Genomic DNA, 20,271 nt, shown 5'->3' with positions numbered 1-20,271 from the left:
ATGCCTGTTATTTCTCATATTCTGGTCAGCTCACCCTTGGCAAGCAGGAGCCCACAGTGCCACTAAGACAAGGTTTGTTCCTGACAGCAGTCGTCCCGGACACAGGTTTCATAGCACAAGGAAATGGACAAAACCCATTCTTGTGAAACCCCATACCTTTTTTCAGACCTGGAGTAACAGTCTGCAGAGAAATACACTAAGATGTCAACCACATGGCCGCTGGGAATAGAATCATTTTTCTTTACATTTCTGCTTGCCAAGTGTTCCACTTACACAATCAGAAAAAAATACAAATATATATGAAGAATTCTTACCATCTTATTGCCCTTCCCCTTGCCCTTGTACCTGACTCTGCCCTTGACCTCCACTTTTCTCATCCTCATCTTCCCCTCTTCCAGTGCCCGTGCCCTCGGTCTAAAATCTTCGCCCTTTAAACAAGGGGTTACCTTTCTGTTTGGATCACCAATTTTAAAGTCAGGAGGCCCAGGTGAAATGCTCCTTTCTTTAGTACTTTGCAATGTCTGTGGCTATTAACCGTGAACCAAAGTACTAACTTTGGTAGGGTACAGTTCAGCTCACAGGCCCCTCCCTCGATGCACTAGCGGAGCCCACACTTTGGCTGCCCCAAGTCCGAGCGCTGAAGTGGACAGACCGCCTCTGCCTTGGCAACTCCGCTGGGAGAGAAGAGCAGGCCAGCGAACAGTGTGATAGCGAGTGAGCACAGGGTACTGTTCCTGGAGACCCACAGGCTCTGCCCTGACACAGGGGATACGTACTATCTTATTCAGCTGTCCCCTCAAGTGACACTCTTATTATTTATGTACTATTTGTTAAACTGATTCACTTTTTTTATTTGCTAAAACACATCGATATGAAAATGAAATAGTTAATATCCTTACCATTAATGGAAAAGCAATACCACTGCCATAAATAAAATAAATGTAATGAACAGCAAACAATGTGATTAAAATCTAGCTCTATACTGTTGCCTGCTCCCTCTTTATTAAAAGGGAAGATTAGTAAGGATTGAAGAAATGCTGAAGACTTAATGCCACATTGAGACTGGCTGCTACAGCAATTCAAAGGCCTTCAAGGGAATTTAAAAAGGAACGATTTTATCATTGTGGGATTCAGCATTATTTAATGCCATGGCCTGGTACTGTCTAAAATCATTTTTCATTCAATCTGAAACAATCGTACCAAAGTGGTACTCGTCTCATCTGCAACAGTCAGGGTCCGGCAAAATTCACATGAACATCCAAGAGACAGTGAAGCATCTGGAGGTTAAGAATACAGGGGAGCTGAAGAAACAAGAGGAAGAAATAGTGTTTCTGGAAAAACTGGAGCTCCAGGGTAAAGCCACTCGGCTGGAGTGGGGTGGAGGTGTCTGGAGTCAGAGAAACACACTGGTATCAGAGAAGCAGCAGGTGGTGAGGAAGGAGGAAATGCCTCTGCCTTTCCTCGCAGCCTCTCCAGTGCCTCCCGCTGACTGACCCCAACCAGTGGCAAATGGCAAGCAAGTCAGCCCCTCCTGGCACAGAGAGCACAGGAAAGGGACCTGGGAGGTAAAGCAAACAGAAACAACATTTCTGGGAAAGTTACTAAAGTTACCGCACAAAACATCACAAGGGGCACGATCACAATCCCGCCTGAAGCAGGAGTGGGGTAGGGACAGAGCGTCCTGGAACAGGACCACACATAGGGAAAGGTTGGGAGGGAGAGCAGGTACGCACACTGCCCTGTGCAGCTCTGACGGCTCCTCTCTGGCCTGCAGTGTCCGTGAGCATCAACAACCTGTACCCGGGCTGCGAGAACGTGAGCGTGAGGAGCCGCAGCATGATGTTTGAGCCGGGCCTCACCAAGGGGATGCTGGAGGTGTTTGTGGCCCCGTCCCACCACTCGCACTGCTCTGCTGATGACCAGTCCACTAAGGCCATCGACATCCAGAACGCCTATTTGAATGGTATGTCCCACCCACCCCAAAAGAGAAGGACTTCAAGTGTCCTTTTGCCAGGGCTGTAAGTAATTACCCTAAGGAAGCCTGTCCCGGTGGGCATCCGTCACAGCCCCACTAAGCACAGAGCGGGAGCCAGTGCAGTGATATTGGGATTGACCCAGGACTGAAGCAGGGCTGGTCAGTACCCCTAAAAAGTAAAGCTAGGTGTCCTCTGTACCTAGAGAAGCACTGGGCACAAAGTAGGTACTTAATAAAGAACTGTTGAGTAAATTAATATATTTTTTTAAAGTAGAGCTAAACATTCAATTGGATGGGAAATCTCATAAAATACAATCCCTCTAGCAGTTTGATATACCCAAGAAGAATTATTTTTAAATATATCTAAAGCCGTGGCTAATGCTCTAATACAAACACAAGCAATTTCTTTTCCATAAGCAAAATTTCAAGTATGTTCTTTGCTCTCAGAAATTCCCAAGGGGTAAAGTTTTAAATGTTACCAGAGCTGGTTTACTCCTTCCAGCAACCACTGCATCTTCTCTATAACACCCCCTGGGCGCTCCCCCACCGACCCCAGGACTTCTACCTGCACCCAAGTCACTTGAACACGGGCCCCTGCCTTGTTGAGATCCAGTTTAGAGCAGAGATAAAGCAATTTCCTGAGACTCAGTTCCCTCATCTGTGAGGACTTTATGAGCTGATGTTTATTAAGGGCCTAGTACAGCAGCTGGCACAGGGAGGCATTCAAATAATGGCAGTTGGGAGCATCTTCATGAAGGCTCTTTTATTATCCCAAACCCAGTAAGAAATAGACTACTCCGTGTGTGTGGCCTAAAGCAATGGTTCTTAAACCCCTGGAGGTTTTGAAGCATGAGAATCTCCTGGAGGCCTGTGAAAACAAAGACTGTAGGCCCTACCCCCAGAGCTTCTGTTTCAGCAGGCCCGGGGGATTCCCAAGTGTTGTTGCTACTGCTGGTCTGAGAACTCCACTTTGAAAACCACTAGCCCTCAAGGAATAGAATGAAAGTCCATGGTTATTAGGTCAGAATTTCACCCGCAGACACTTCTGCGAAAACCAGCCGCACCCACAGCTCAGGTGTGGGAGAGCAACTGCTCACCACTACACTCAACCTCCCAGCCCTGCCCGACCTGTCAGTCGACTGCTGCATCTTACACTTGTGCAGACAGCCCGCTTGCTTCCGACTGACCTGAACATGTTGCTCCCTCGCCTGTGGAAGATGAATTTAGTCACTATTTAACCAAGATTAAGGTTACATTTCATAGCAACTTTTATGTTCAATATTTTATATAGTCATTTTCCAAAAAGAATTTATACTTACTTAAGGATACAAAGCCCATCACATGTTCTTTCACTGTGTGAATTCTGCTATCCATTGGGATGTACTATAGCATAACTCATGCTTCTGTGTAAGGGACATGATGGATGTTTGTTCTTTCCCCAGGTGGTTCTTTCTTATTTTTTATCTACCAATATATGTATACACACACATTTCCATGTATGATTATAGGCATGCACATGCGAGGGGGAATATTATATGTGTGTGTGTGTACCATTCAGGGTACTATAAGTAAATATGGTAGAGATATAGATACAGATATAATAATGAAGGTGTTTAGGAAAATAGATAAGTAGATATAGATAGATTCACTGATACAGAGATGAAAGCTATGGATATAGAAACAGATAAAGATATATATCATTGAGCTATGTCAGTCTTACATATGTAGATCCACACTTAAGTAGATGCATAGATAAACAAATGACACTATCCCTACTGGTAACCCCTAAAGTGCTAAGAAAAATTGTGATTGAAATCTGGTGGTGCTGTTTCACAAAAGTAATCTCTATTTTTCTCTGTAGGAGTTGGCGATTTCAGTGTGTGGGAGTTCTCTGGAAATCCTGTATACTTCTGCTCTTATGACTATTTTGCTGCAAATGATCCCACATCAATCCATGTCATCGTTTTTAGTCTAGAAGAACCCTATGAAATCCAGTTGAATCAAGTGATTTTCTGGCTCGGTTTCCTGAAGTCTCTCGTGCCAGTTGAAGAACCCATAGGTAAGCTGAGACTTCCCTGGGTGAGCGAGCACCTTTTCCGCTGGCCTTGTACCCTGGCTTTGCTTGGATCCTAGCTTGTGGCTCCCTTCATTCCTCCTTCCTAATAGAAGTGGAAATCTTCTTCCTAATAGAAGATTTCCACTCCAGAAGTTCCCTGAGGTCCGACTGTTCATTTTGTTCTGCAGGAAATTGTTTCGTGCTCACATATTTTTTGCGACAAAGACCCAATTCTGAGCAAGTTCTTGAGAGCCCTTTCTCTCTCTCTCTCTGTATATTAGAGCTGTGATCACTTTTGTAGGGTGCAAAATGGAATACCTCCATTGATAGTTCCTGTACCTTTACCTCACGGGTACATAATTCACAAGCAGAATGAGCTCTCCTTCATTCTATAGTTCCATCAAGAATGGAAGAAAAGGGACCACAGTGACTGAATGCATTATCCTAACTTTATCTTAGAGAAGAAGATAGTATGGAATAAACGTCCTTTGTTCTTTTCATACAACAAAAGCAGCAGCCTTCTCTGGCAAAACACATATCCAGCAGTCAGTTTTTTCTTTGAAAAGTTTATAATAATCAAATAAACTGAGCTTAATTCCCCTTAGGGTACCACTACTTTATCTCTTTGTTTCTTTTTTTTTCTTTCATGTTTTCGTCTTAAGCACTCCGAGAAGTGAGAGGCTCTCTGCCTGTGTAAATTGCAGGAGTTTCTCTTCTGAGTCATTTCTGTGGTGTTACTACATTCAGAGGGCTTTCTTTGGTCTTGTGAAGGGCAACCCCCGGTCAGAGGTTAGATCTCCCCTCACCATGCAAGTAAGGCCTATTTGGAGATAGATCTGAGAAGCTGCCTTCTGTTCTGTGGTTGGTTCTGATCCATTTCTGAATAACTTTCCTTGAGGCCCAGGAAATAGGCTCATTCTGTTTTTGGCCTGGCCTGGGGCCCAGAGGTTACTTGACACAGCAGGCATGGGGCCCTCAAATTTTCAGGCAGTTGCACATCCACCTGCAGAGACAGCCTGGGCCTGAGGCCAGCGAGCACACTCTTCCTCAGCTAGAAAGAAGAGGCAGTCACGAAAGTGGACCTATCTCTAAAACGGTTCTCTCTCTGCCCCCAGCCTTTGGCGGCAAGCTGAAGAACCCACTCCGAGTTGTCCTGGTGGCCACCCACGCTGACATCATGAACGTTCCTCGTCCAGCTGGAGGCGAGTTTGGATATGACAAAGACACGACATTGCTGAAAGAGATCAGGAACAGGTAAGCAGCAGATGCTGGATCTTCAGGGAAAATATAACCAAAGTCCTGTGAACAGAAAAAGGAATTAAAGAAATTAAAGGCCTCTTGTCCCTGGTTGCTTTCTTTGGTTGCATTTTTCATTTTTATCAAAGCAATGAATATTTTATGGCTTTTTTTTTTTTTCAGTTTTATTGAGTTATCATTGACAGATAGAATTATAAGATATTTAAAGTGTACATTGTGGTGATTTGATATATATTTACATTGTAAAAGGATTCCTACTATCTAGTTTATGAAAATATCCATCAGCTCACATTTTTTATCTTTCTTACTCTCTTTTTTTTTTTTGACAAGGACATTTCAGTTCCACTATCAACAAATTTAAATTATAAAATACATTATCATCAACTGTTGTCACTCTGTTCTGCATTAGATTCTTAGTTCTTTTAGTTGTTTTAGCCTTAAGATTTTTTGATGATTATCATGATAACCACTGATCAATATTTCTCAAAATATGAGTTGCAACCCACTAGTGGATGATGAAATTCATTTAGGTGGTCTAGGTCAACTCTTTAAAATGGGATAGAGTGGGATGGCGCAGAGACTATCAGAGCACATTTCATGACAAGTAGTTTCGTAAAACTTTTGTTTCACTTCTATATATGGATGCACACAGGATCGCCATGTAAAAAAATACATATTTCTACTGAGTGTCTGTCCACAGAAAGTTTGAACCTGCAGCTCTATATAATATGCTAGTAACTGTAGCATATTATACAAATAAAATTCTGCTAATCAAATGAAGACACTTATTTGTTATCTTCCCGATATGAAAAATAGGGCTTCTACTAATATTTTTAGATCTAAGTTCTAACTCTCATACTCATCCCTCTATTCTTACTCCATCGACTGTAACTGTATCTTTTCTCTACTTGTAAGGTGAGCACATAAAGCCTCACCTTTCCTTCGTCAGGGCAGCTGATATCTTTCCATTCTGTGTTCCTGCCGTTTTGTGGGACCCACGGTGCCCATCTGCATGGCTGAAAGCATGCGGGTGTCTCCAGGCTTCTGCCCCAGTGTAACGTTGTAGTGCCCAGTAAACAGCAGGGAGGGGGGCCTTCTCAAGGTCACCAGAGCTTCCTGGCCTCCAAGCAGCCTTTCAGGCCAGCAGGAGCCCGGTCCTGCTATGGAAACATCTGGCGAAACTGCATCACTCTCCTGAGGCTACCACTCTTCCCTTAGGTTTGGGAACGATCTTCACGTTTCAGATAAGCTCTTTGTTCTGGATGCTGGGGCTTCTGGGTCTAAGGACATGAAGGTACTTCGAAATCACCTGCAGGAAATACGGAGCCAAATTGTTTCGGTGAGTATACCTGGAGACGGTGGGAATCCACCCTTTGCCCAGCCCATCCAGTGACCCCGGCGGGCCTCTTTGTGCTGCCCTCTTGGTTTGATTTGGGTTCCAGGGGGCCCAATACAAGGTGGCTGCTTGGACACGTTTTTATTCTATTGCTCTGGGATGAGGAAGGAAGAGCAGAGAAACAAGGAGATGGCCACGAAATGAAGGGGTTATGGGCAAAGTAGACCACCTTAGAGTGTAGGAAATTCTGACAGTTTTAGTGGTCTGCTTAAAAGTAAAACTGCTTTTTACAAATTACAAAAGCAATTCAAAAGTGATTTCTTGTGAAATATTTAGAAAATGCAGGAAAGTAAAAAAAAAGTCACGAACAACATTTATCGAAGGGCATAAAATAATAGACGAACAAATGGAATGAGACTGTGTTCTCGGATGACAAGATCTTAGTAAATGTTTCGTTTTCCCAAAAATATATAAACTTAATACAATTCCAGTTAGTACCTGAATGGGATTGAGAAAACTTTTTTTTTAATCTTAAAATTTTAATAGAATAAATAAAACATATTATAAAGTCTCTGTAATCAATAAACAATGATATTATTTCAATTTAATGAGGAAAATGTTTACTTAATAAAGATTTTAGCACAAATGGCTATTTGCCAGAAATAAGGTTGAACTCCTAATCACTACATAGCCCCAAAATAAATTCTAGGTGGATTAAAGCTTTTAAATGTAAAACAATAGAACAATATCTTTAATGGAAATGTAAGAGAATATAATTTAAAATAACTCAGAACTGCTTTGGGAAACCTTTCAAATGCAGATAGAAAACCCCGGAAGTTTTCAAAGAAATTTTACCTATTTGACAATATGAAAGGTAAAAAAAAATTTACTGGCAAATAAATTCTAAAAACAAAGTTTAAAAGGTGAGATAGACTAGGGAAAATATTCTCAATGGGTTTGACACATAAACGATTATTATCTATATTATTCAAAAAGATCTCTGAAATTGGTGTGAAAAGGGCAAACATTGCAGTGGCAAAAGGCTAGAATGCCCCTAGAATGTTCCTGCAACCCACGCCTGAGTGTAAACAAATACGTGCCTCTCCTTCCCCAGCCAGGCCGATAAATGCCTCTTCACACACCAGGCTCCACTTCCAGACGTGCTTTTGGAATTTTCGGGAACCCTCTCCTCTCTCAGGAAGCCAGGCCCTTGCTTTCTGATGGGGCCCCATTATGGCACATTCGGCAGGTGGGGAGTCATCTGGCAGGAACCTGGTCACAGAAACCAGTGGGTGATGATCAGGAGCAGTGGTCTATGAAGGGCTCCCAGCGCCTCCCCACCCATGAGATGAGGCTTCTGGGCTGTAGGGAGCCCTTGAGCTAGGGGTGGTAGTATGTCTGCTTCACACCCCTCCTCCCTTAACTCCTGAGGTCAGGCAGTTGGAAATCACCAAACAAACTGCCTTTATCCCTGAGAATTTTGAGTTTTTTGAATGGCGAGTGGAATTTAGCTGACATAAAAGCTATGATCCTAGAGGGGACTGCCTGATGAATGTTGGAGTGCTACAGTGTATGGCTGGTGTGGTTTTTAATTAGGAAGATGTGTTGAGTATATGAGTCTGAACATAGACTGACTTACTTAACCAAGTTAAAAGATTAAAAGCCTATATCAAGACAGTTACCAAGAATTAGTCTAAATTGAAATAATATTTCAACAACAGTCTCCATGAATGCCTATCTAGGCTCCTCCTGAGTCCCCAGAGCTGTAAATTGTCCTGTCCTGTCCTACATGTCCTAGGTCTGCCCTCTGATGACTCACCTGTGTGAGAAAATCATCTCCACGCTGCCTTCCTGGAGGAAGCTCAATGGGCCCAACCAGCTGATGTCGCTGCAGCAGTTTGTGTATGACGTGCAAGACCAGCTGAACCCCTTGGCCAGCGAGGAGGACCTCAGGTGCATAGCCCAGCAGCTCCACAGTACTGGCGAGGTAAGGGCTCCATGAGTCCACGCAGGATTCTGGGAGGTAATACTAGCAGGGTAATACTAGTAGAATGAGTTTGGGAGCTTTCCTTCTTCCGTTTTTTTTGGAATAGTATAAGAAGGATAGATATTAATTCTTCTCTGAATGCTTGGTAGAATTCAGCTGAGAAGCCGGCTAGTCTTGGAATTTTATTTGTTGGGAGTTTTCTTGGTTACCGATCAAATCAGGAAGAAACAGAAAATCTGAACAGACTGGTTACTAGAAACAAAATTCAGTCTTGGAAGATCGTATGTTTCTAGGAATTTATCCATTTACTCTAGGTTGTCAAATTTGTTGTTGTATAATTGCTCATACTATTCTCTTATAATCTTTTGTATTTCTGTGGTGTGGGTTGTCTCTTCTCTTTCTGATTTTATTTATTTGAGCCCTCTCTGTCTTTTTTCTTGATGAATCTGGCTAAAGATTTATCTATTTTGTTTATATTTTCAAAGAACCAGCTCTTAGTTTCATTCGATCTTTTCTATTATTTTTTAGTCTCTATTTCATTTATTTCTGTGATGAACTTTATTATTTCCTTCCTTCTACTTTGGGTTTTGGGTTTTTTGTTTGTTTGTTTTTTCTAGTTTCATTAAGTATAAGTTTAGATTATTTAAGTTTTTTTTATTTCTTGTTTCACTATGAATTTTCTTCTGAGAACTGCTTTTGCATCATTGTTGTATTTTCATTTTCATTTGTTTCAATATTTTTTTAAATTTCCTCCTTGATGTCTTCATTTACCCATTGATCGCGTAATAGCATATTGTTTGGCCTCCACATGTTTATGGTTTTTTTCTAGTTTTTTCTGGTAATTGATTTCCAGTTTCATACTGCTGCAATTGGAGAATATGCTTGATGTGATTTCAATCTTCTTAAATTTACTGAGACTTGTTTTATGGCCTAACATGTGGTCTATCTTGGAAAATGTTCCATGTGCACTTGAAAAGAATGTGTATTCTGCTGATTTGGGCTGGAATGTTCTGCTGATTTGGGCTGGAAAGTTCATTTGATCTAATGTGTCATTTATGGCCACTGTTTCTTTGTTGATCTTTTGTCTGCATGATCTGTCCATTGATGTAAGCAAGTTTACAGTCTCCTTACTATAATTGCAGTACTGTTGATCTTTTCTTTTATATCTGTTAATATTTGCTTTATGTATTTAGATGCTTCTGTGTTAGATGTGTAGATATTTCTAAGTGTTATATTCTCTTGTTGGATTGATCCCTTTGTTATTATGTAATGCCCATCTTTGTCTGTTTAAAGTCTATTTTGTCTGATATAAGTATTGCTATACCAGGTTTTTTTTTTTTTTCATTTAGATGCAATATCTTTTTCCATCCCTTCATTTTTAGTCTGTGCGTGTGTTCTGGTCTGAAGTGACTCTTTTGTAGGCATCATGTGCACTGGTCTTGTTTTTCATATACTCAGCCTCCCCATGTCTTTAGATTGGAGCGTTTAGTTTAGTTACATTTAAAGTAATTATGGATAGTTATATATTTGTTGCTATTTTATTAATTGTTTTCTGGTTGATTTTGCAGTTCTCTGTTCCTTTCTTCTTTTGCTGTCTTTTCTTGTATATTAATGACTTCCTTTGATGATCCGTTTGGGTTCTTTTTTAAAAAAAAATGTTTTGCGTATCATAGGTTCGTGGTTGTGGTTACTTTTAAACTTCATACTAGCTTTTTATGGTTGACCCACTACATTTACTAAATGTTTGCTTTTATCAGTAAGATGATTTTCTTTCCTATATTTTCTTATTTTTAGTTTTGGCCTTTTCTTTTCCACTTAAAGAAGTCCCTTTAACATTTTTTTTAAAGTCAGTTTAGGGATGATGAACTCGTTTATCTTTTGTTTTTCTGGGAAACTTTTTATCTCTCCTTCAATTCTGAATGGTAACCTTGCTGGATAGAGTATTCTTCATTGTAGGTTTTCCTTTTCATCATTTTGAATATACCGCGCCAATCCTTTCTGGCCTGTGCATCTTCTGCTGAAAAATCAGTTGATGGCCTTATGGAAGATCCCTTGTACGTTATTAGTTGCATTTAAGATTCTCTCTTAATCTTTAACTTTTGGCATTTTTATTATGATTTGTCTTGGTGTGGGTCTCTTAGCGTTCATCTTGTTTGGGACTCTCTATGCTTCCTGGACTTGAATGTCTGTTTCCTTCACCAGGTTGGGGAAATTTTCAGCCATTATTTCTTTAAGTAGGTTTTCTGTCTCTTTCTGTCTCTCTTCTCCTTCTGGAACCTCTATGATTCAAATGTTGATTTGCTTGACGTTGTCCCAGAGGTACCTTAAACTATCGTCATTTCTTTTTAATTCTTTTTGTTTTTTGCTGCTTCAATTCGGTGATTTCTACAACCTTGTTTTTCAGCTCGCTGACTCATCCTTCTATGTCAACTAATCTGTTGTTGATTCCCTCTAGTGAATTTTTTTTTCATTTTGGTTACTGTATTCTTCAGTTCTGATTGTTTCTTTTTTTATATTTTCTATCTCTTTGTTTAAGATTTCACTGAGTTCATCTATTTTTCCCCTAGTTCATTGAGCATCCTTATAACCAGTGTTTTGAACTTTTTATCTACTAGATTGCTTATCTCTGGTTCATTTAGTTCTTGTTCTAAGGTTTTGTTCTGGCTTTCATGTGGAACTTACTTTTCTGTCTCCTCATTTGGGCTGTCTCTCTATGTTTGTTAATATAAATTAGGTGAAAGAGCAACCTCTCCTGGTCTTGAAGGAGAAGCCTTGTGTAGGAGCTTCTCCTATGTAGACTGCATGTTCCAGGTGTCTATCGCTAGCCAGCTAGACCTTGAGCTGGAGGGGGCGTGGGCCACCAGGAGACCTGGGGGCAAGCTGCACTGAGGCCTCATTGGCAGGCTGGTTGGGGCAGGAGCAGGAACAAACACTATGGAGTTCTGGGGCAAGCCTTGCTGAGGCTTAGAGCTGGAGCTGGAACGGGCTTGGGCTAGGAGGCAAGCCAAGACAGAGACCAGAGCTTTAGCTGGAGCAAGTACAAGCCGAGGGGAGTTCCCTGGGCAAGCTGCACCAGGGCCACCTTGGTAGGCCAGTTGGAGCTGTAGCTAAAAGCACTGTGGTCTACAGGAAGTCCCTGGAATAAGCCAAATCGGGGGTCTGGAGTTGTAGTTGGAGTGGGCGTGGGCCGTTACGAGTCCCAAGACAAGCCAAGAGGCTAATGTGAGCCACGGACCTGTTGTGCACTCTGACGGTCATGGAGGGCTGACTAGAGTGCCTGTATCGTGCTCCTGCCCATGCGATCAAGGGGAGAGGGCCACAAATGACTCTCTCCAGTGCCTCTGACACAGTCCCCTCTCATTTGGCAGATGCTCTAGGATTAGTTAATGGATTTCCTTCCCATAGAGATTAGGTGCCCTTTAAACCACTGTTTTTTCGCCGTGCCCCAGATTCTGTGCACAAGCTCTTCAATAATCTGTCCCTACTTCAGGTCAGTGCTTTGGGGATGGGGTTCCCACAGTACTTCATCTCCATCTTTCTTACCTGTTTCTATGTGGTCTCTCTCTCATTTATTGTGCGGGAGCTTTCTAGTCAGCCCTCAGTTCTTCTTCATGGGGAATCGCTCTGTACTTGTAAATTTGATGTGTTCTTGGCAGCAGGTGGGTTCAGATTCTTCCTACCCCATCATTTTGGACCCAAAGTCTCTACCCTCCAAAAATTTTCAATCTAAGACTCAATTTTGAACAGAATTCTATATGGACGGTTCTCAAAGATTTAAACCAGACTATAGGCAGAAAAATACTCCTGCTGCAAACAGGTCCAGAGTCTGAGCTTTTGTGTGAGAAAAGAGCTCGCCTTGGAGCACCACTATTTGTAGAACTAGTCCTGAACAGGGAGAGTGGAGAGGAGGGGTAAGTGTTCCTTAACGGGGGAAGTTGCTTCTATTTTTTCGTCACATTTTTTTCTTTCTGACTTTTGCTTTTTAAAGAAATAAACGTGACTGGTGAAGCCCAAGTCCTCTCTGACCACCACCTCTAGTCTCGTTCCTCCCTCTTTCTTCTCTCCAGGGCCAATCACTGTCATGGTGGCGGCGTGTCTTTCCTGAACTTTTTATGTATGTTTGTGAAAACTTTACAGTATAGTATAATATTCTAAATCTTTTTTTGAAAAATAGCAAGCCTTCGGAGAAGTTGCAGGAACAGTACAACAAACCCTCACGTACTCTACACCTAAATTCACCTAGTTGTTTACATTTTGCTACATTTGCTTTTATCCTCTCTCTCTTTTATTTATTTACTTTTTATTTTGCAAGCATCATGACATTTCTCCCCTAAATAATTTAGCCTGTATCTCCTAAAGAAATGGACATTTTCCCACATAACTACAATGTAACATATTATCATATTCTGGACACACAACATTGATATAGTATCACTGAATATATAGTCCTTATTCAAATGTTTGTCACTTGTGCCAATAATTTCCATTTGGCTAGCTGCCATCTCTCTTTTTTGTTGTTGTCATCTTTCATTACATTGATCATTTTTAAGAATCCGTGGTCTTTTCAAAATATCTGTGACCTCAAGCTGTTTTTTTGGCTTAGTAATTGATTTTTGAGATCCAGCCATATGAAATAATCTGGGTCATTCCTTATGACATCTGCTCAGATTTTGTCACTGCTCAGTCTCTTTTGTTCTCTGTGCAGCTGGTGCCTCTATTCATTTAGGTTCCTATGTGTGACATTCTGTTGTCCCCTCTGGCAGATCAACATCATGCAAAGTGAAACAGTTCAGGATGTGCTACTCCTGGACCCCCGCTGGCTCTGTACCAACGTCCTGGGGAAGCTGCTCTCCGTGGAGACCCCACGGGCCCTCCACCATTACCGGGGCCGCTACACCATGGAGGATGTCCAGCGCCTGGTGCCTGACAGCGACGTAGAGGAGCTGCTGCAGATCCTAGATGCCATGGACATCTGTGCCCGGGACCTGAGCAGTGGGACCATGGTCGACATCCCCGCCCTGATCAAGACAGACAACCTGCACCGCTCCTGGACAGACGAGGAGGACGAGGTGATGGTCTACGGTGGTGTGCGCATTGTCCCCGTGGAGCACCTCACCCCCTTCCCATGTGGCATCTTTCACAAGGTTCAGGTGAATCTTTGCCGGTGGATCCACCAACAGAGTGCTGAGGGAGATGCCGACATTCGCCTGTGGGTCAGCGGCTGCAAGATAGCCAACCGTGGGGCTGAGCTTCTGGTGCTCCTGGTCAACCACGGCCAGGGCATCGAGGTCCAAGTGCGAGGGCTGGAGACGGAAAAGATCAAGTGCTGCCTCCTGCTGGACTCGGTGTGCAGCACCATCGAGAACGTCATGGCCACCACGCTGCCGGGGCTGTTGACGGTAAAGCATTACTTGAGCCCCCAGCAGCTGAGGGAGCATCACGAGCCCATCATGATCTACCAGCCACGAGACTTCTTCCGGGCACAGACCCTGAAGGAGACCTCGCTGACTAACACCATGGGTGGGTACAAGGAAAGCTTTAGCAGCATCATGTGCTTTGGGTGTCACGACATCTACTCACAGGCCAGCCTAGGGATGGACATCCACGCATCAGATCTGAACCTTCTGACCCGGAGGAAACTTAGTCGTCTGCTGGACCCGCCCGATCCCATGGGGAAGGACTGGTGCCTTCTCGCCATGAACTTGGGCCTCCCCGACCTTGTGGCAAAGTACAACACCAATAATGGGGCTCCCAAGGAGTTCCTGCCGAGCCCAGTCCATGCCCTACTCCGGGAATGGACCTCCTACCCTGAAAGCACAGTCGGCATCCTCATGTCCAAACTGCGGGAGCTGGGGCGCCGGGATGCCGCAGACTTTCTACTGAAGGCGTCTTCTGTGTTCAAAATCAACCTCGATGGCAATGGCCAGGAAGCCTACGCCTCAAGCTGCAACAGTGGCACGTCTTATAATTCCATTAGCTCGGTTGTATCCCGGTGAGGGCAGTCTTGGCTTGGGCAGGGTCTCTTCAGACTGCAGAAGCAAGAGAGTTGCAGCCCATCTTTCCCATTGGAGATTCTGGGTACATCCCTTCCTGTGCCCACACACAGAAGGATGCCACCCTCCCTCCAGCTTCACCTGTTTCTCTCCCACTTCCTCCTTCTCTCTCATACATTCCATTGTGAGTGGATGGTCTTTCTAGTTTATGAGCTGACCATACCCTTTACTTTGGCCATTTGAAAAGCTACTGTCTCTCCTCTCTATGTTCTGGACTCCATCTCTCAGCCTCTAATACCTTGCTTCTTACCGATAATTTCACCGGAATTCCTAACTTTTCAATGAAAATTTTTTAACTACTATATTGATTGTCCTTTAAATAAAAAGCGCACATTTATCCAAAATGTGCATTTCTTATACTCTTTTCTTTATTACACCATGTCCTCAGCTTATCTTTTTTATATTTGTAGGAAAACCTCTCCCATGTATGGACTCCCACTGTATGATTTATAAATAGACAATATGTGAGTGCCTTTTGCAGATGAGGGTGTGTTTGCAATCATCCAAGTCAGCCAGGAGCTGTCACAAAGGAAACGCTCCCTCTCTGTCCCTTGCTGTATGCTGATCATCGCCAGAGGTGCTTCACCCTGAGTTGTTGCTGTTTCCCCCCCTCCCCCCAGCAATGTTTATGTTTTATTTGGCAAGGAAAGGGGAGAAAGGAATCCTCCTCTAGAGTGATTTCATGGCCAGTGTTGTTGCTATGATAAGACGTGTTTGTTAGCTTTTGTTTAAACGTCAATGTGAACATCCACATGGAAACTACAGACCATCATGCTTTATCATTCCCTCTCATCTCAGGTAGAAGGTTGACACAGTTGTAGGGTTATGAAGAGCTGTATGAGAGTTCAGACAACCCCTGACTCATGATTTGTGGCAGTCTGTTGTCATTCGTGCATAGCAGATGGTTCTCCACGTTTAGATCCTGGTTTGATAATTTCCTGTACTTGAAGTCTAAAAAAAGAAAATAAAGGAAACAAGTTTAATCTTGCAGTGATTTTAAATCGTGATACAGTTTTAAATTCATATGAGGAAATGTCCTTATTCTTCTGTCCTGAGAAGCATGTAATTTTAATGTTATATCATATGTATATATATATATGCAGTATGTATATACATATATATTAATACAAGTATTTTTACTTAATCTATAAGATGTAGTAAAAAGTTGTTTTTCTTTTCTTTTTGTTTTTTTTTTCCTTTTTTAAAAAATAAACTGTTGCTTGTTGCATTAGTTTGTTGGTCTTTAATTCAAAAGAAATTCTTTTTCTTTGTTTTGTTTTTACTCACCAATACCACGCATTGTGGCACAGACTAATCTGAAATTCAGAAAACCATTAAACCTAAATTCCCAGATTTAATAATTTGAGTGTTTAATTATTACTAAAATTGGGTATGGTTTGGGGGAAGAAAAAGAGCCCATATGATTTTCATATTTGTTCTCAGTTTAAAGAAAAGAGGCTCCTTCCATTTTCCCTGAGTGAAACAGAAAACCAGTAGAATCATTTAGTCTTGGCAATGGAGGAACATAGGAAGCTTTCTATTTGTACAAAGGTGGAGGAAATGGTGCCCTGTAGGAACAAGAAAACCTACTGCAAAACATACATAACTTCTTGTCCTTTAAATATAGACCACATTGACCCCAGGCCATCAACTAGAAACTCAATTTTGACCTGCATGGTAGCTATAAGACATAACAGATCTAAGTAACAAAACCTATATTTAGTAAAATCTTAAGACTGCTTTAAAAAAAATAGGCAAAGAAAAAAGATTGGAAGGAAAAAGACGATAATGATAACTGTTAGTGGAAATAGTTCATTTCTGTTTTGCCCACATTGACTACAATGAACATGATTTACTTTTATAATGAAAAAAGAAATATTAATGAAATTAAACTAAAAGCTACACATAGACATGCCTAGAAAGGATGACACAAATTGAAATTGTGGTCACCTTAGAAGAATGGAACCTCCTTTTCTTATGTCAACTCTCTCCTGAATGCTAACTTTATTCTCTTCCACTTCACATCACAGAGATATAGCATCAGGCAGCTAGAACCCGGATGCAAGGCGTTTGCCTCTGGCAGCATCTGTATGTAAAATCTCAGAGAAGGGTTCTGACTGGTTCAGCGTGGGTTTCTGAGCCATCCCTGGGAGTTAGAGTTACACGCTTGGCCTGGCCCCAGTGACCCCAGGAGGATGTTGAGAAAGGACTATTTCTCCCCAGTGAAGGGAGCTGCATTAACAGGAGACAGGCACCGAGGGAGGATAGTGGGCAAATAAAAGCAAAGTACTAGAACAGTCTTCACACTTTCGTTTTATGTAGGTGCTGGGACGGGCACCTGTTTATAAAGTTATAGGACCAGATGGGCTCCTAAAATGTTGAACCCAAATTAAAAGAGCTTAAAGACCACTGGGCTCATTGTCTCATCCTGGGAAATACCTGTTGGCGCCTCTATTGCCATGAACTCTGGTCAGGCTGAAACTGTCTAACAGCCCCACCAGGGACAGCAGGCTCTACCTCCTACAGGAGAGAAGAAACCAGACCATGGCTTACAGTGAGACTCAAAAGGAGCAAGTTCTTAAGAGCCAGAAAGAAAGGCCTTTCATGAGACCCTTTTTCATAGAGTTGCTGTGAGATGTGCTTGGGAAACATGTTTCTCATCCCCTCTGGGCTGCAGCTGCCCCCTTAGTACAAAGTCCCAACTTGGGCTGCCCTGGGTACCTGAAGTCTCCATATAGATTTGTCCCAGGGACCCAGAGCCTCTACAGCATGGGCTGGAGGGCACTTCTGGGAGTCCTTTTTGGTTCCAAAATTTGGATTCCACACCTTCAAAGATGAATCAGAACTATGGGTTGAAATTCTGGTGGTCTTTTTTACTTTTTTAAAAAAAGGGGGATAGTTTACAATTACAACTACGGGATTTCCTGTAGTTATAATGATACAACTACATTTGGCCCATCCATGTCCAGAGAACACATGGGGCCCATCCATATCCAGAGAACACATGGGTCTGTGGATGAAAAAGTAGTTCTATGAAAAGTAACCTCACAGGGTGATCTGATCATAATGGACAGGTCATGGTGGGGAATCACACCCCAGGCCTGTCACTTCTTTAGTAAAAAGTTTTAAGCCAGCCCTGTTCATTGTTCTTGTGCATCTAAGTTAACACATCTTTGAAATACCAGAGTAATCCTCATTCTCAGACTCCTTAGAGGCATAACCACCCTCAAGGGAGCACATAATCCTATAACAAACTATCCTGTAATCCAATCCTCGCCTTGCTTTCTCCAACCTTCATGTAATCTTTTTATGTTCTTTCCTTATCTGCAAATGCATAAAAGACTCATTCTAGGAAGCATTTTTCTCAATCTGTTGAGATCTTGTATCCTCTGTTTGGCTCAAATAAATTTTTATAAAAATTTTCTACAGGTTTGGATGTTCTTATGTCATCTCATATTCTTTCCAGCATTTGTTACTTTCTTCAGTCTTGCAAATGGACTTTGCTTTAGTCAAGTGACCACAGAGAGCAGAGCTGAGCTTCCTGAGAGATCAGTGACATTAGCTCCCAGGAGAGGGGATACATTTGGAAGGTTTTCTCCTTTCGGTTCCTTCTGGTCAGAAAGCCAGCATCCTCTGAGACCACGGGACACCAGAGAGATTCTAAAACACTAAGTCTCATTGGATATAAGAAATAGCATTGTTTACCTCCTAACAGTCCTTTTGGAGAAGCTGGGCCCCCACTAACAAGTTACCTTGACATAGAAATTTGAGGGCTAGGCCCAGGAAGGCAGCTCTGTACCAAGGTGGCTGAGAGAACATGAGAAGCAGCCTCCCCATGAGACCCTCTGAGTCTCTATGCTGATTGCAGCAGGGGTGGCCCATTTGGTCCAGAGCGTACATCATCTGCAAGAGAATCTTCTGTCACTGAGCCCTGTGACTCAAGTCTCTCTAAGCACTAGCTGAAGGATGTTGCTATACACAGTGACATCTACTAATAAACCAGCCATCCTGAGTCACATTGTATCAAGAATCTACTTCCAGATTCTTCCAGATGTGAAAAAATGGCCAGGAAAAAAGATAAATGGAAATATTGTAACTGGAGGGCAACGAGTCCAGGGCTCGTGCTGCCTGTGCGGCTCAGCCAATAGATCAACACAGGAGTTGGGATACTTAGAATAAGTGTTTATTGTCAGAGCAACGGTGATCTGAGAAGGCAGAGGGTTAACACCTTCAAAAACTGCCTTGCCTTCTCAGTCTGGCTTAGGGTATTTAAGGGAAAATCTGGGCATTATTCCAGAGCCTACGTGATAGTTCCTGGGGTCTGTTATGCTTCATGGAGCCATTCCTCTGGCAACGTTGTCCTCCGGTGGCGTCAGCAACCCAAGAACAAAGATGAGAGTACTCTGGAAAAAATGTTGAACCAGATGGATTTGATCAGTAAGCATAAAGGCATTAATTGTAAGTTTCAGGGCAACTTTCTAAGGCAGGGGACGTTCCAAGCTCTGGGTCAAGCTGCTAGGGACAATCTATTGTGAAGCTGTAGAGCAAGGAAAAGTGAAGCTAGGGACGCTATGAGGCCTCTACTATGGGGTTCCCAAAGGCCCTTCTTCAATACTACTGAGAGGTGAGGGTTGAGTAGCAGATAAAATCTGATTATCCTGGGGAACCTTTATGCCAGTTGATGTGTGGCTGGTTCAGTTTAGCTTAAGGACTCCTGGGGCATAATTTCATACCCAATGACGTTTAAAAAATTCCAGATTAAGATCTGGAAAGATACCTCTTTGTCTCTCTGTCTCTCTGTCTCTCTGTCTCTCTGTCTCTCTGTCTCTCTCTCTCTCTCTCTCTCTCTCTCTCTCTCTCTCTCTCTGTCACACACACACACACACAAACACACACACAAACACAAATTCCAATTGGGCAAAAGATGAAACAATGTAACAATTTTAGAAGTAAAAATTAAAAATTTTATATTCTCAGAATAGGGACGGCCTTTCCAAGCATGTCATCCATAGAGAAGCCGCACAGAAAAGACCGATGAATCCCACTGCTTAATAAACAACACAGAAACCAGCTGTAAGGCAAACGCTGCTCCATCGTCAAAATGAAAAAGACAAAATGGAGTCTGGAAAAATAGACTGGCCACTCGCACCCCAAAGACACAGTATTCCTGTAAAGAAAGCGTGGCTGAATGCTGTGAACCCCAAAAGGAAGACGAGGGCTCTCAGGCCTACCAGAGGGACGTCCTGTCTTTCCGAACGACAGGGACCCCTGCCCCCCAGTGATGAGCCTCCTTTTTCCACACCCACCTGGATCCCAGGGCTCCGCCTCTGCAGGTAGCTGGCTTGGGCCGTGGGAGAGGACGGGCCCAGAAGACCCAGTTGGCCAGAGGGCAGAGTGCAGGGTAAAGGGACAGGCTGAGTGGCAACTGCTCCGCCACAGTGACGGGGAAGCCACCGTGGCAGCCGCAGAGACAGCGGGAAGGGCCGAGCGCGGCGGAAGGGCTGGCGACAACGGGCCACCCGAGAGCCAGGCGGGCCTGAGGGTGCTGGGGACCGGCCGCCGTGGAGCTGGCGAAGAAGCGGCCAGAGGCTGACAGAGCGGAAGGGG

The 20,271-nt window shown here is 43.0% G+C and overlaps 1 protein-coding gene across 1 annotated transcript in view; it reads left to right on the top strand.

The window, feature by feature from the left end:
• Window positions 1-15,895, top strand: part of DAPK1 (death associated protein kinase 1) — a 166,239-nt gene extending 150,344 nt beyond the window's left edge. Inside the window, exons 23-28 of the mRNA XM_025049710.1 lie at window positions 1,775-1,963; window positions 3,837-4,034; window positions 5,147-5,285; window positions 6,507-6,627; window positions 8,423-8,611; window positions 13,375-15,895. Of these exons, the coding sequence (XP_024905478.1) occupies window positions 1,775-1,963; window positions 3,837-4,034; window positions 5,147-5,285; window positions 6,507-6,627; window positions 8,423-8,611; window positions 13,375-14,607 (2,069 nt within the window). The 3' untranslated portion in view covers window positions 14,608-15,895. The remainder of the gene's footprint in view (window positions 1-1,774; window positions 1,964-3,836; window positions 4,035-5,146; window positions 5,286-6,506; window positions 6,628-8,422; window positions 8,612-13,374) is intronic.
• The last annotated feature ends 4,376 nt before the right edge of the window (window positions 15,896-20,271 follow it).

This window comes from Pteropus alecto, unplaced genomic scaffold (assembly GCF_000325575.1).
Source record: "Pteropus alecto unplaced genomic scaffold, ASM32557v1 scaffold206, whole genome shotgun sequence".
In the NCBI taxonomy this organism is placed as follows: domain Eukaryota; kingdom Metazoa; phylum Chordata; class Mammalia; order Chiroptera; family Pteropodidae; genus Pteropus; species Pteropus alecto.
This window is presented reverse-complemented; position numbering and strand designations above follow the sequence as displayed.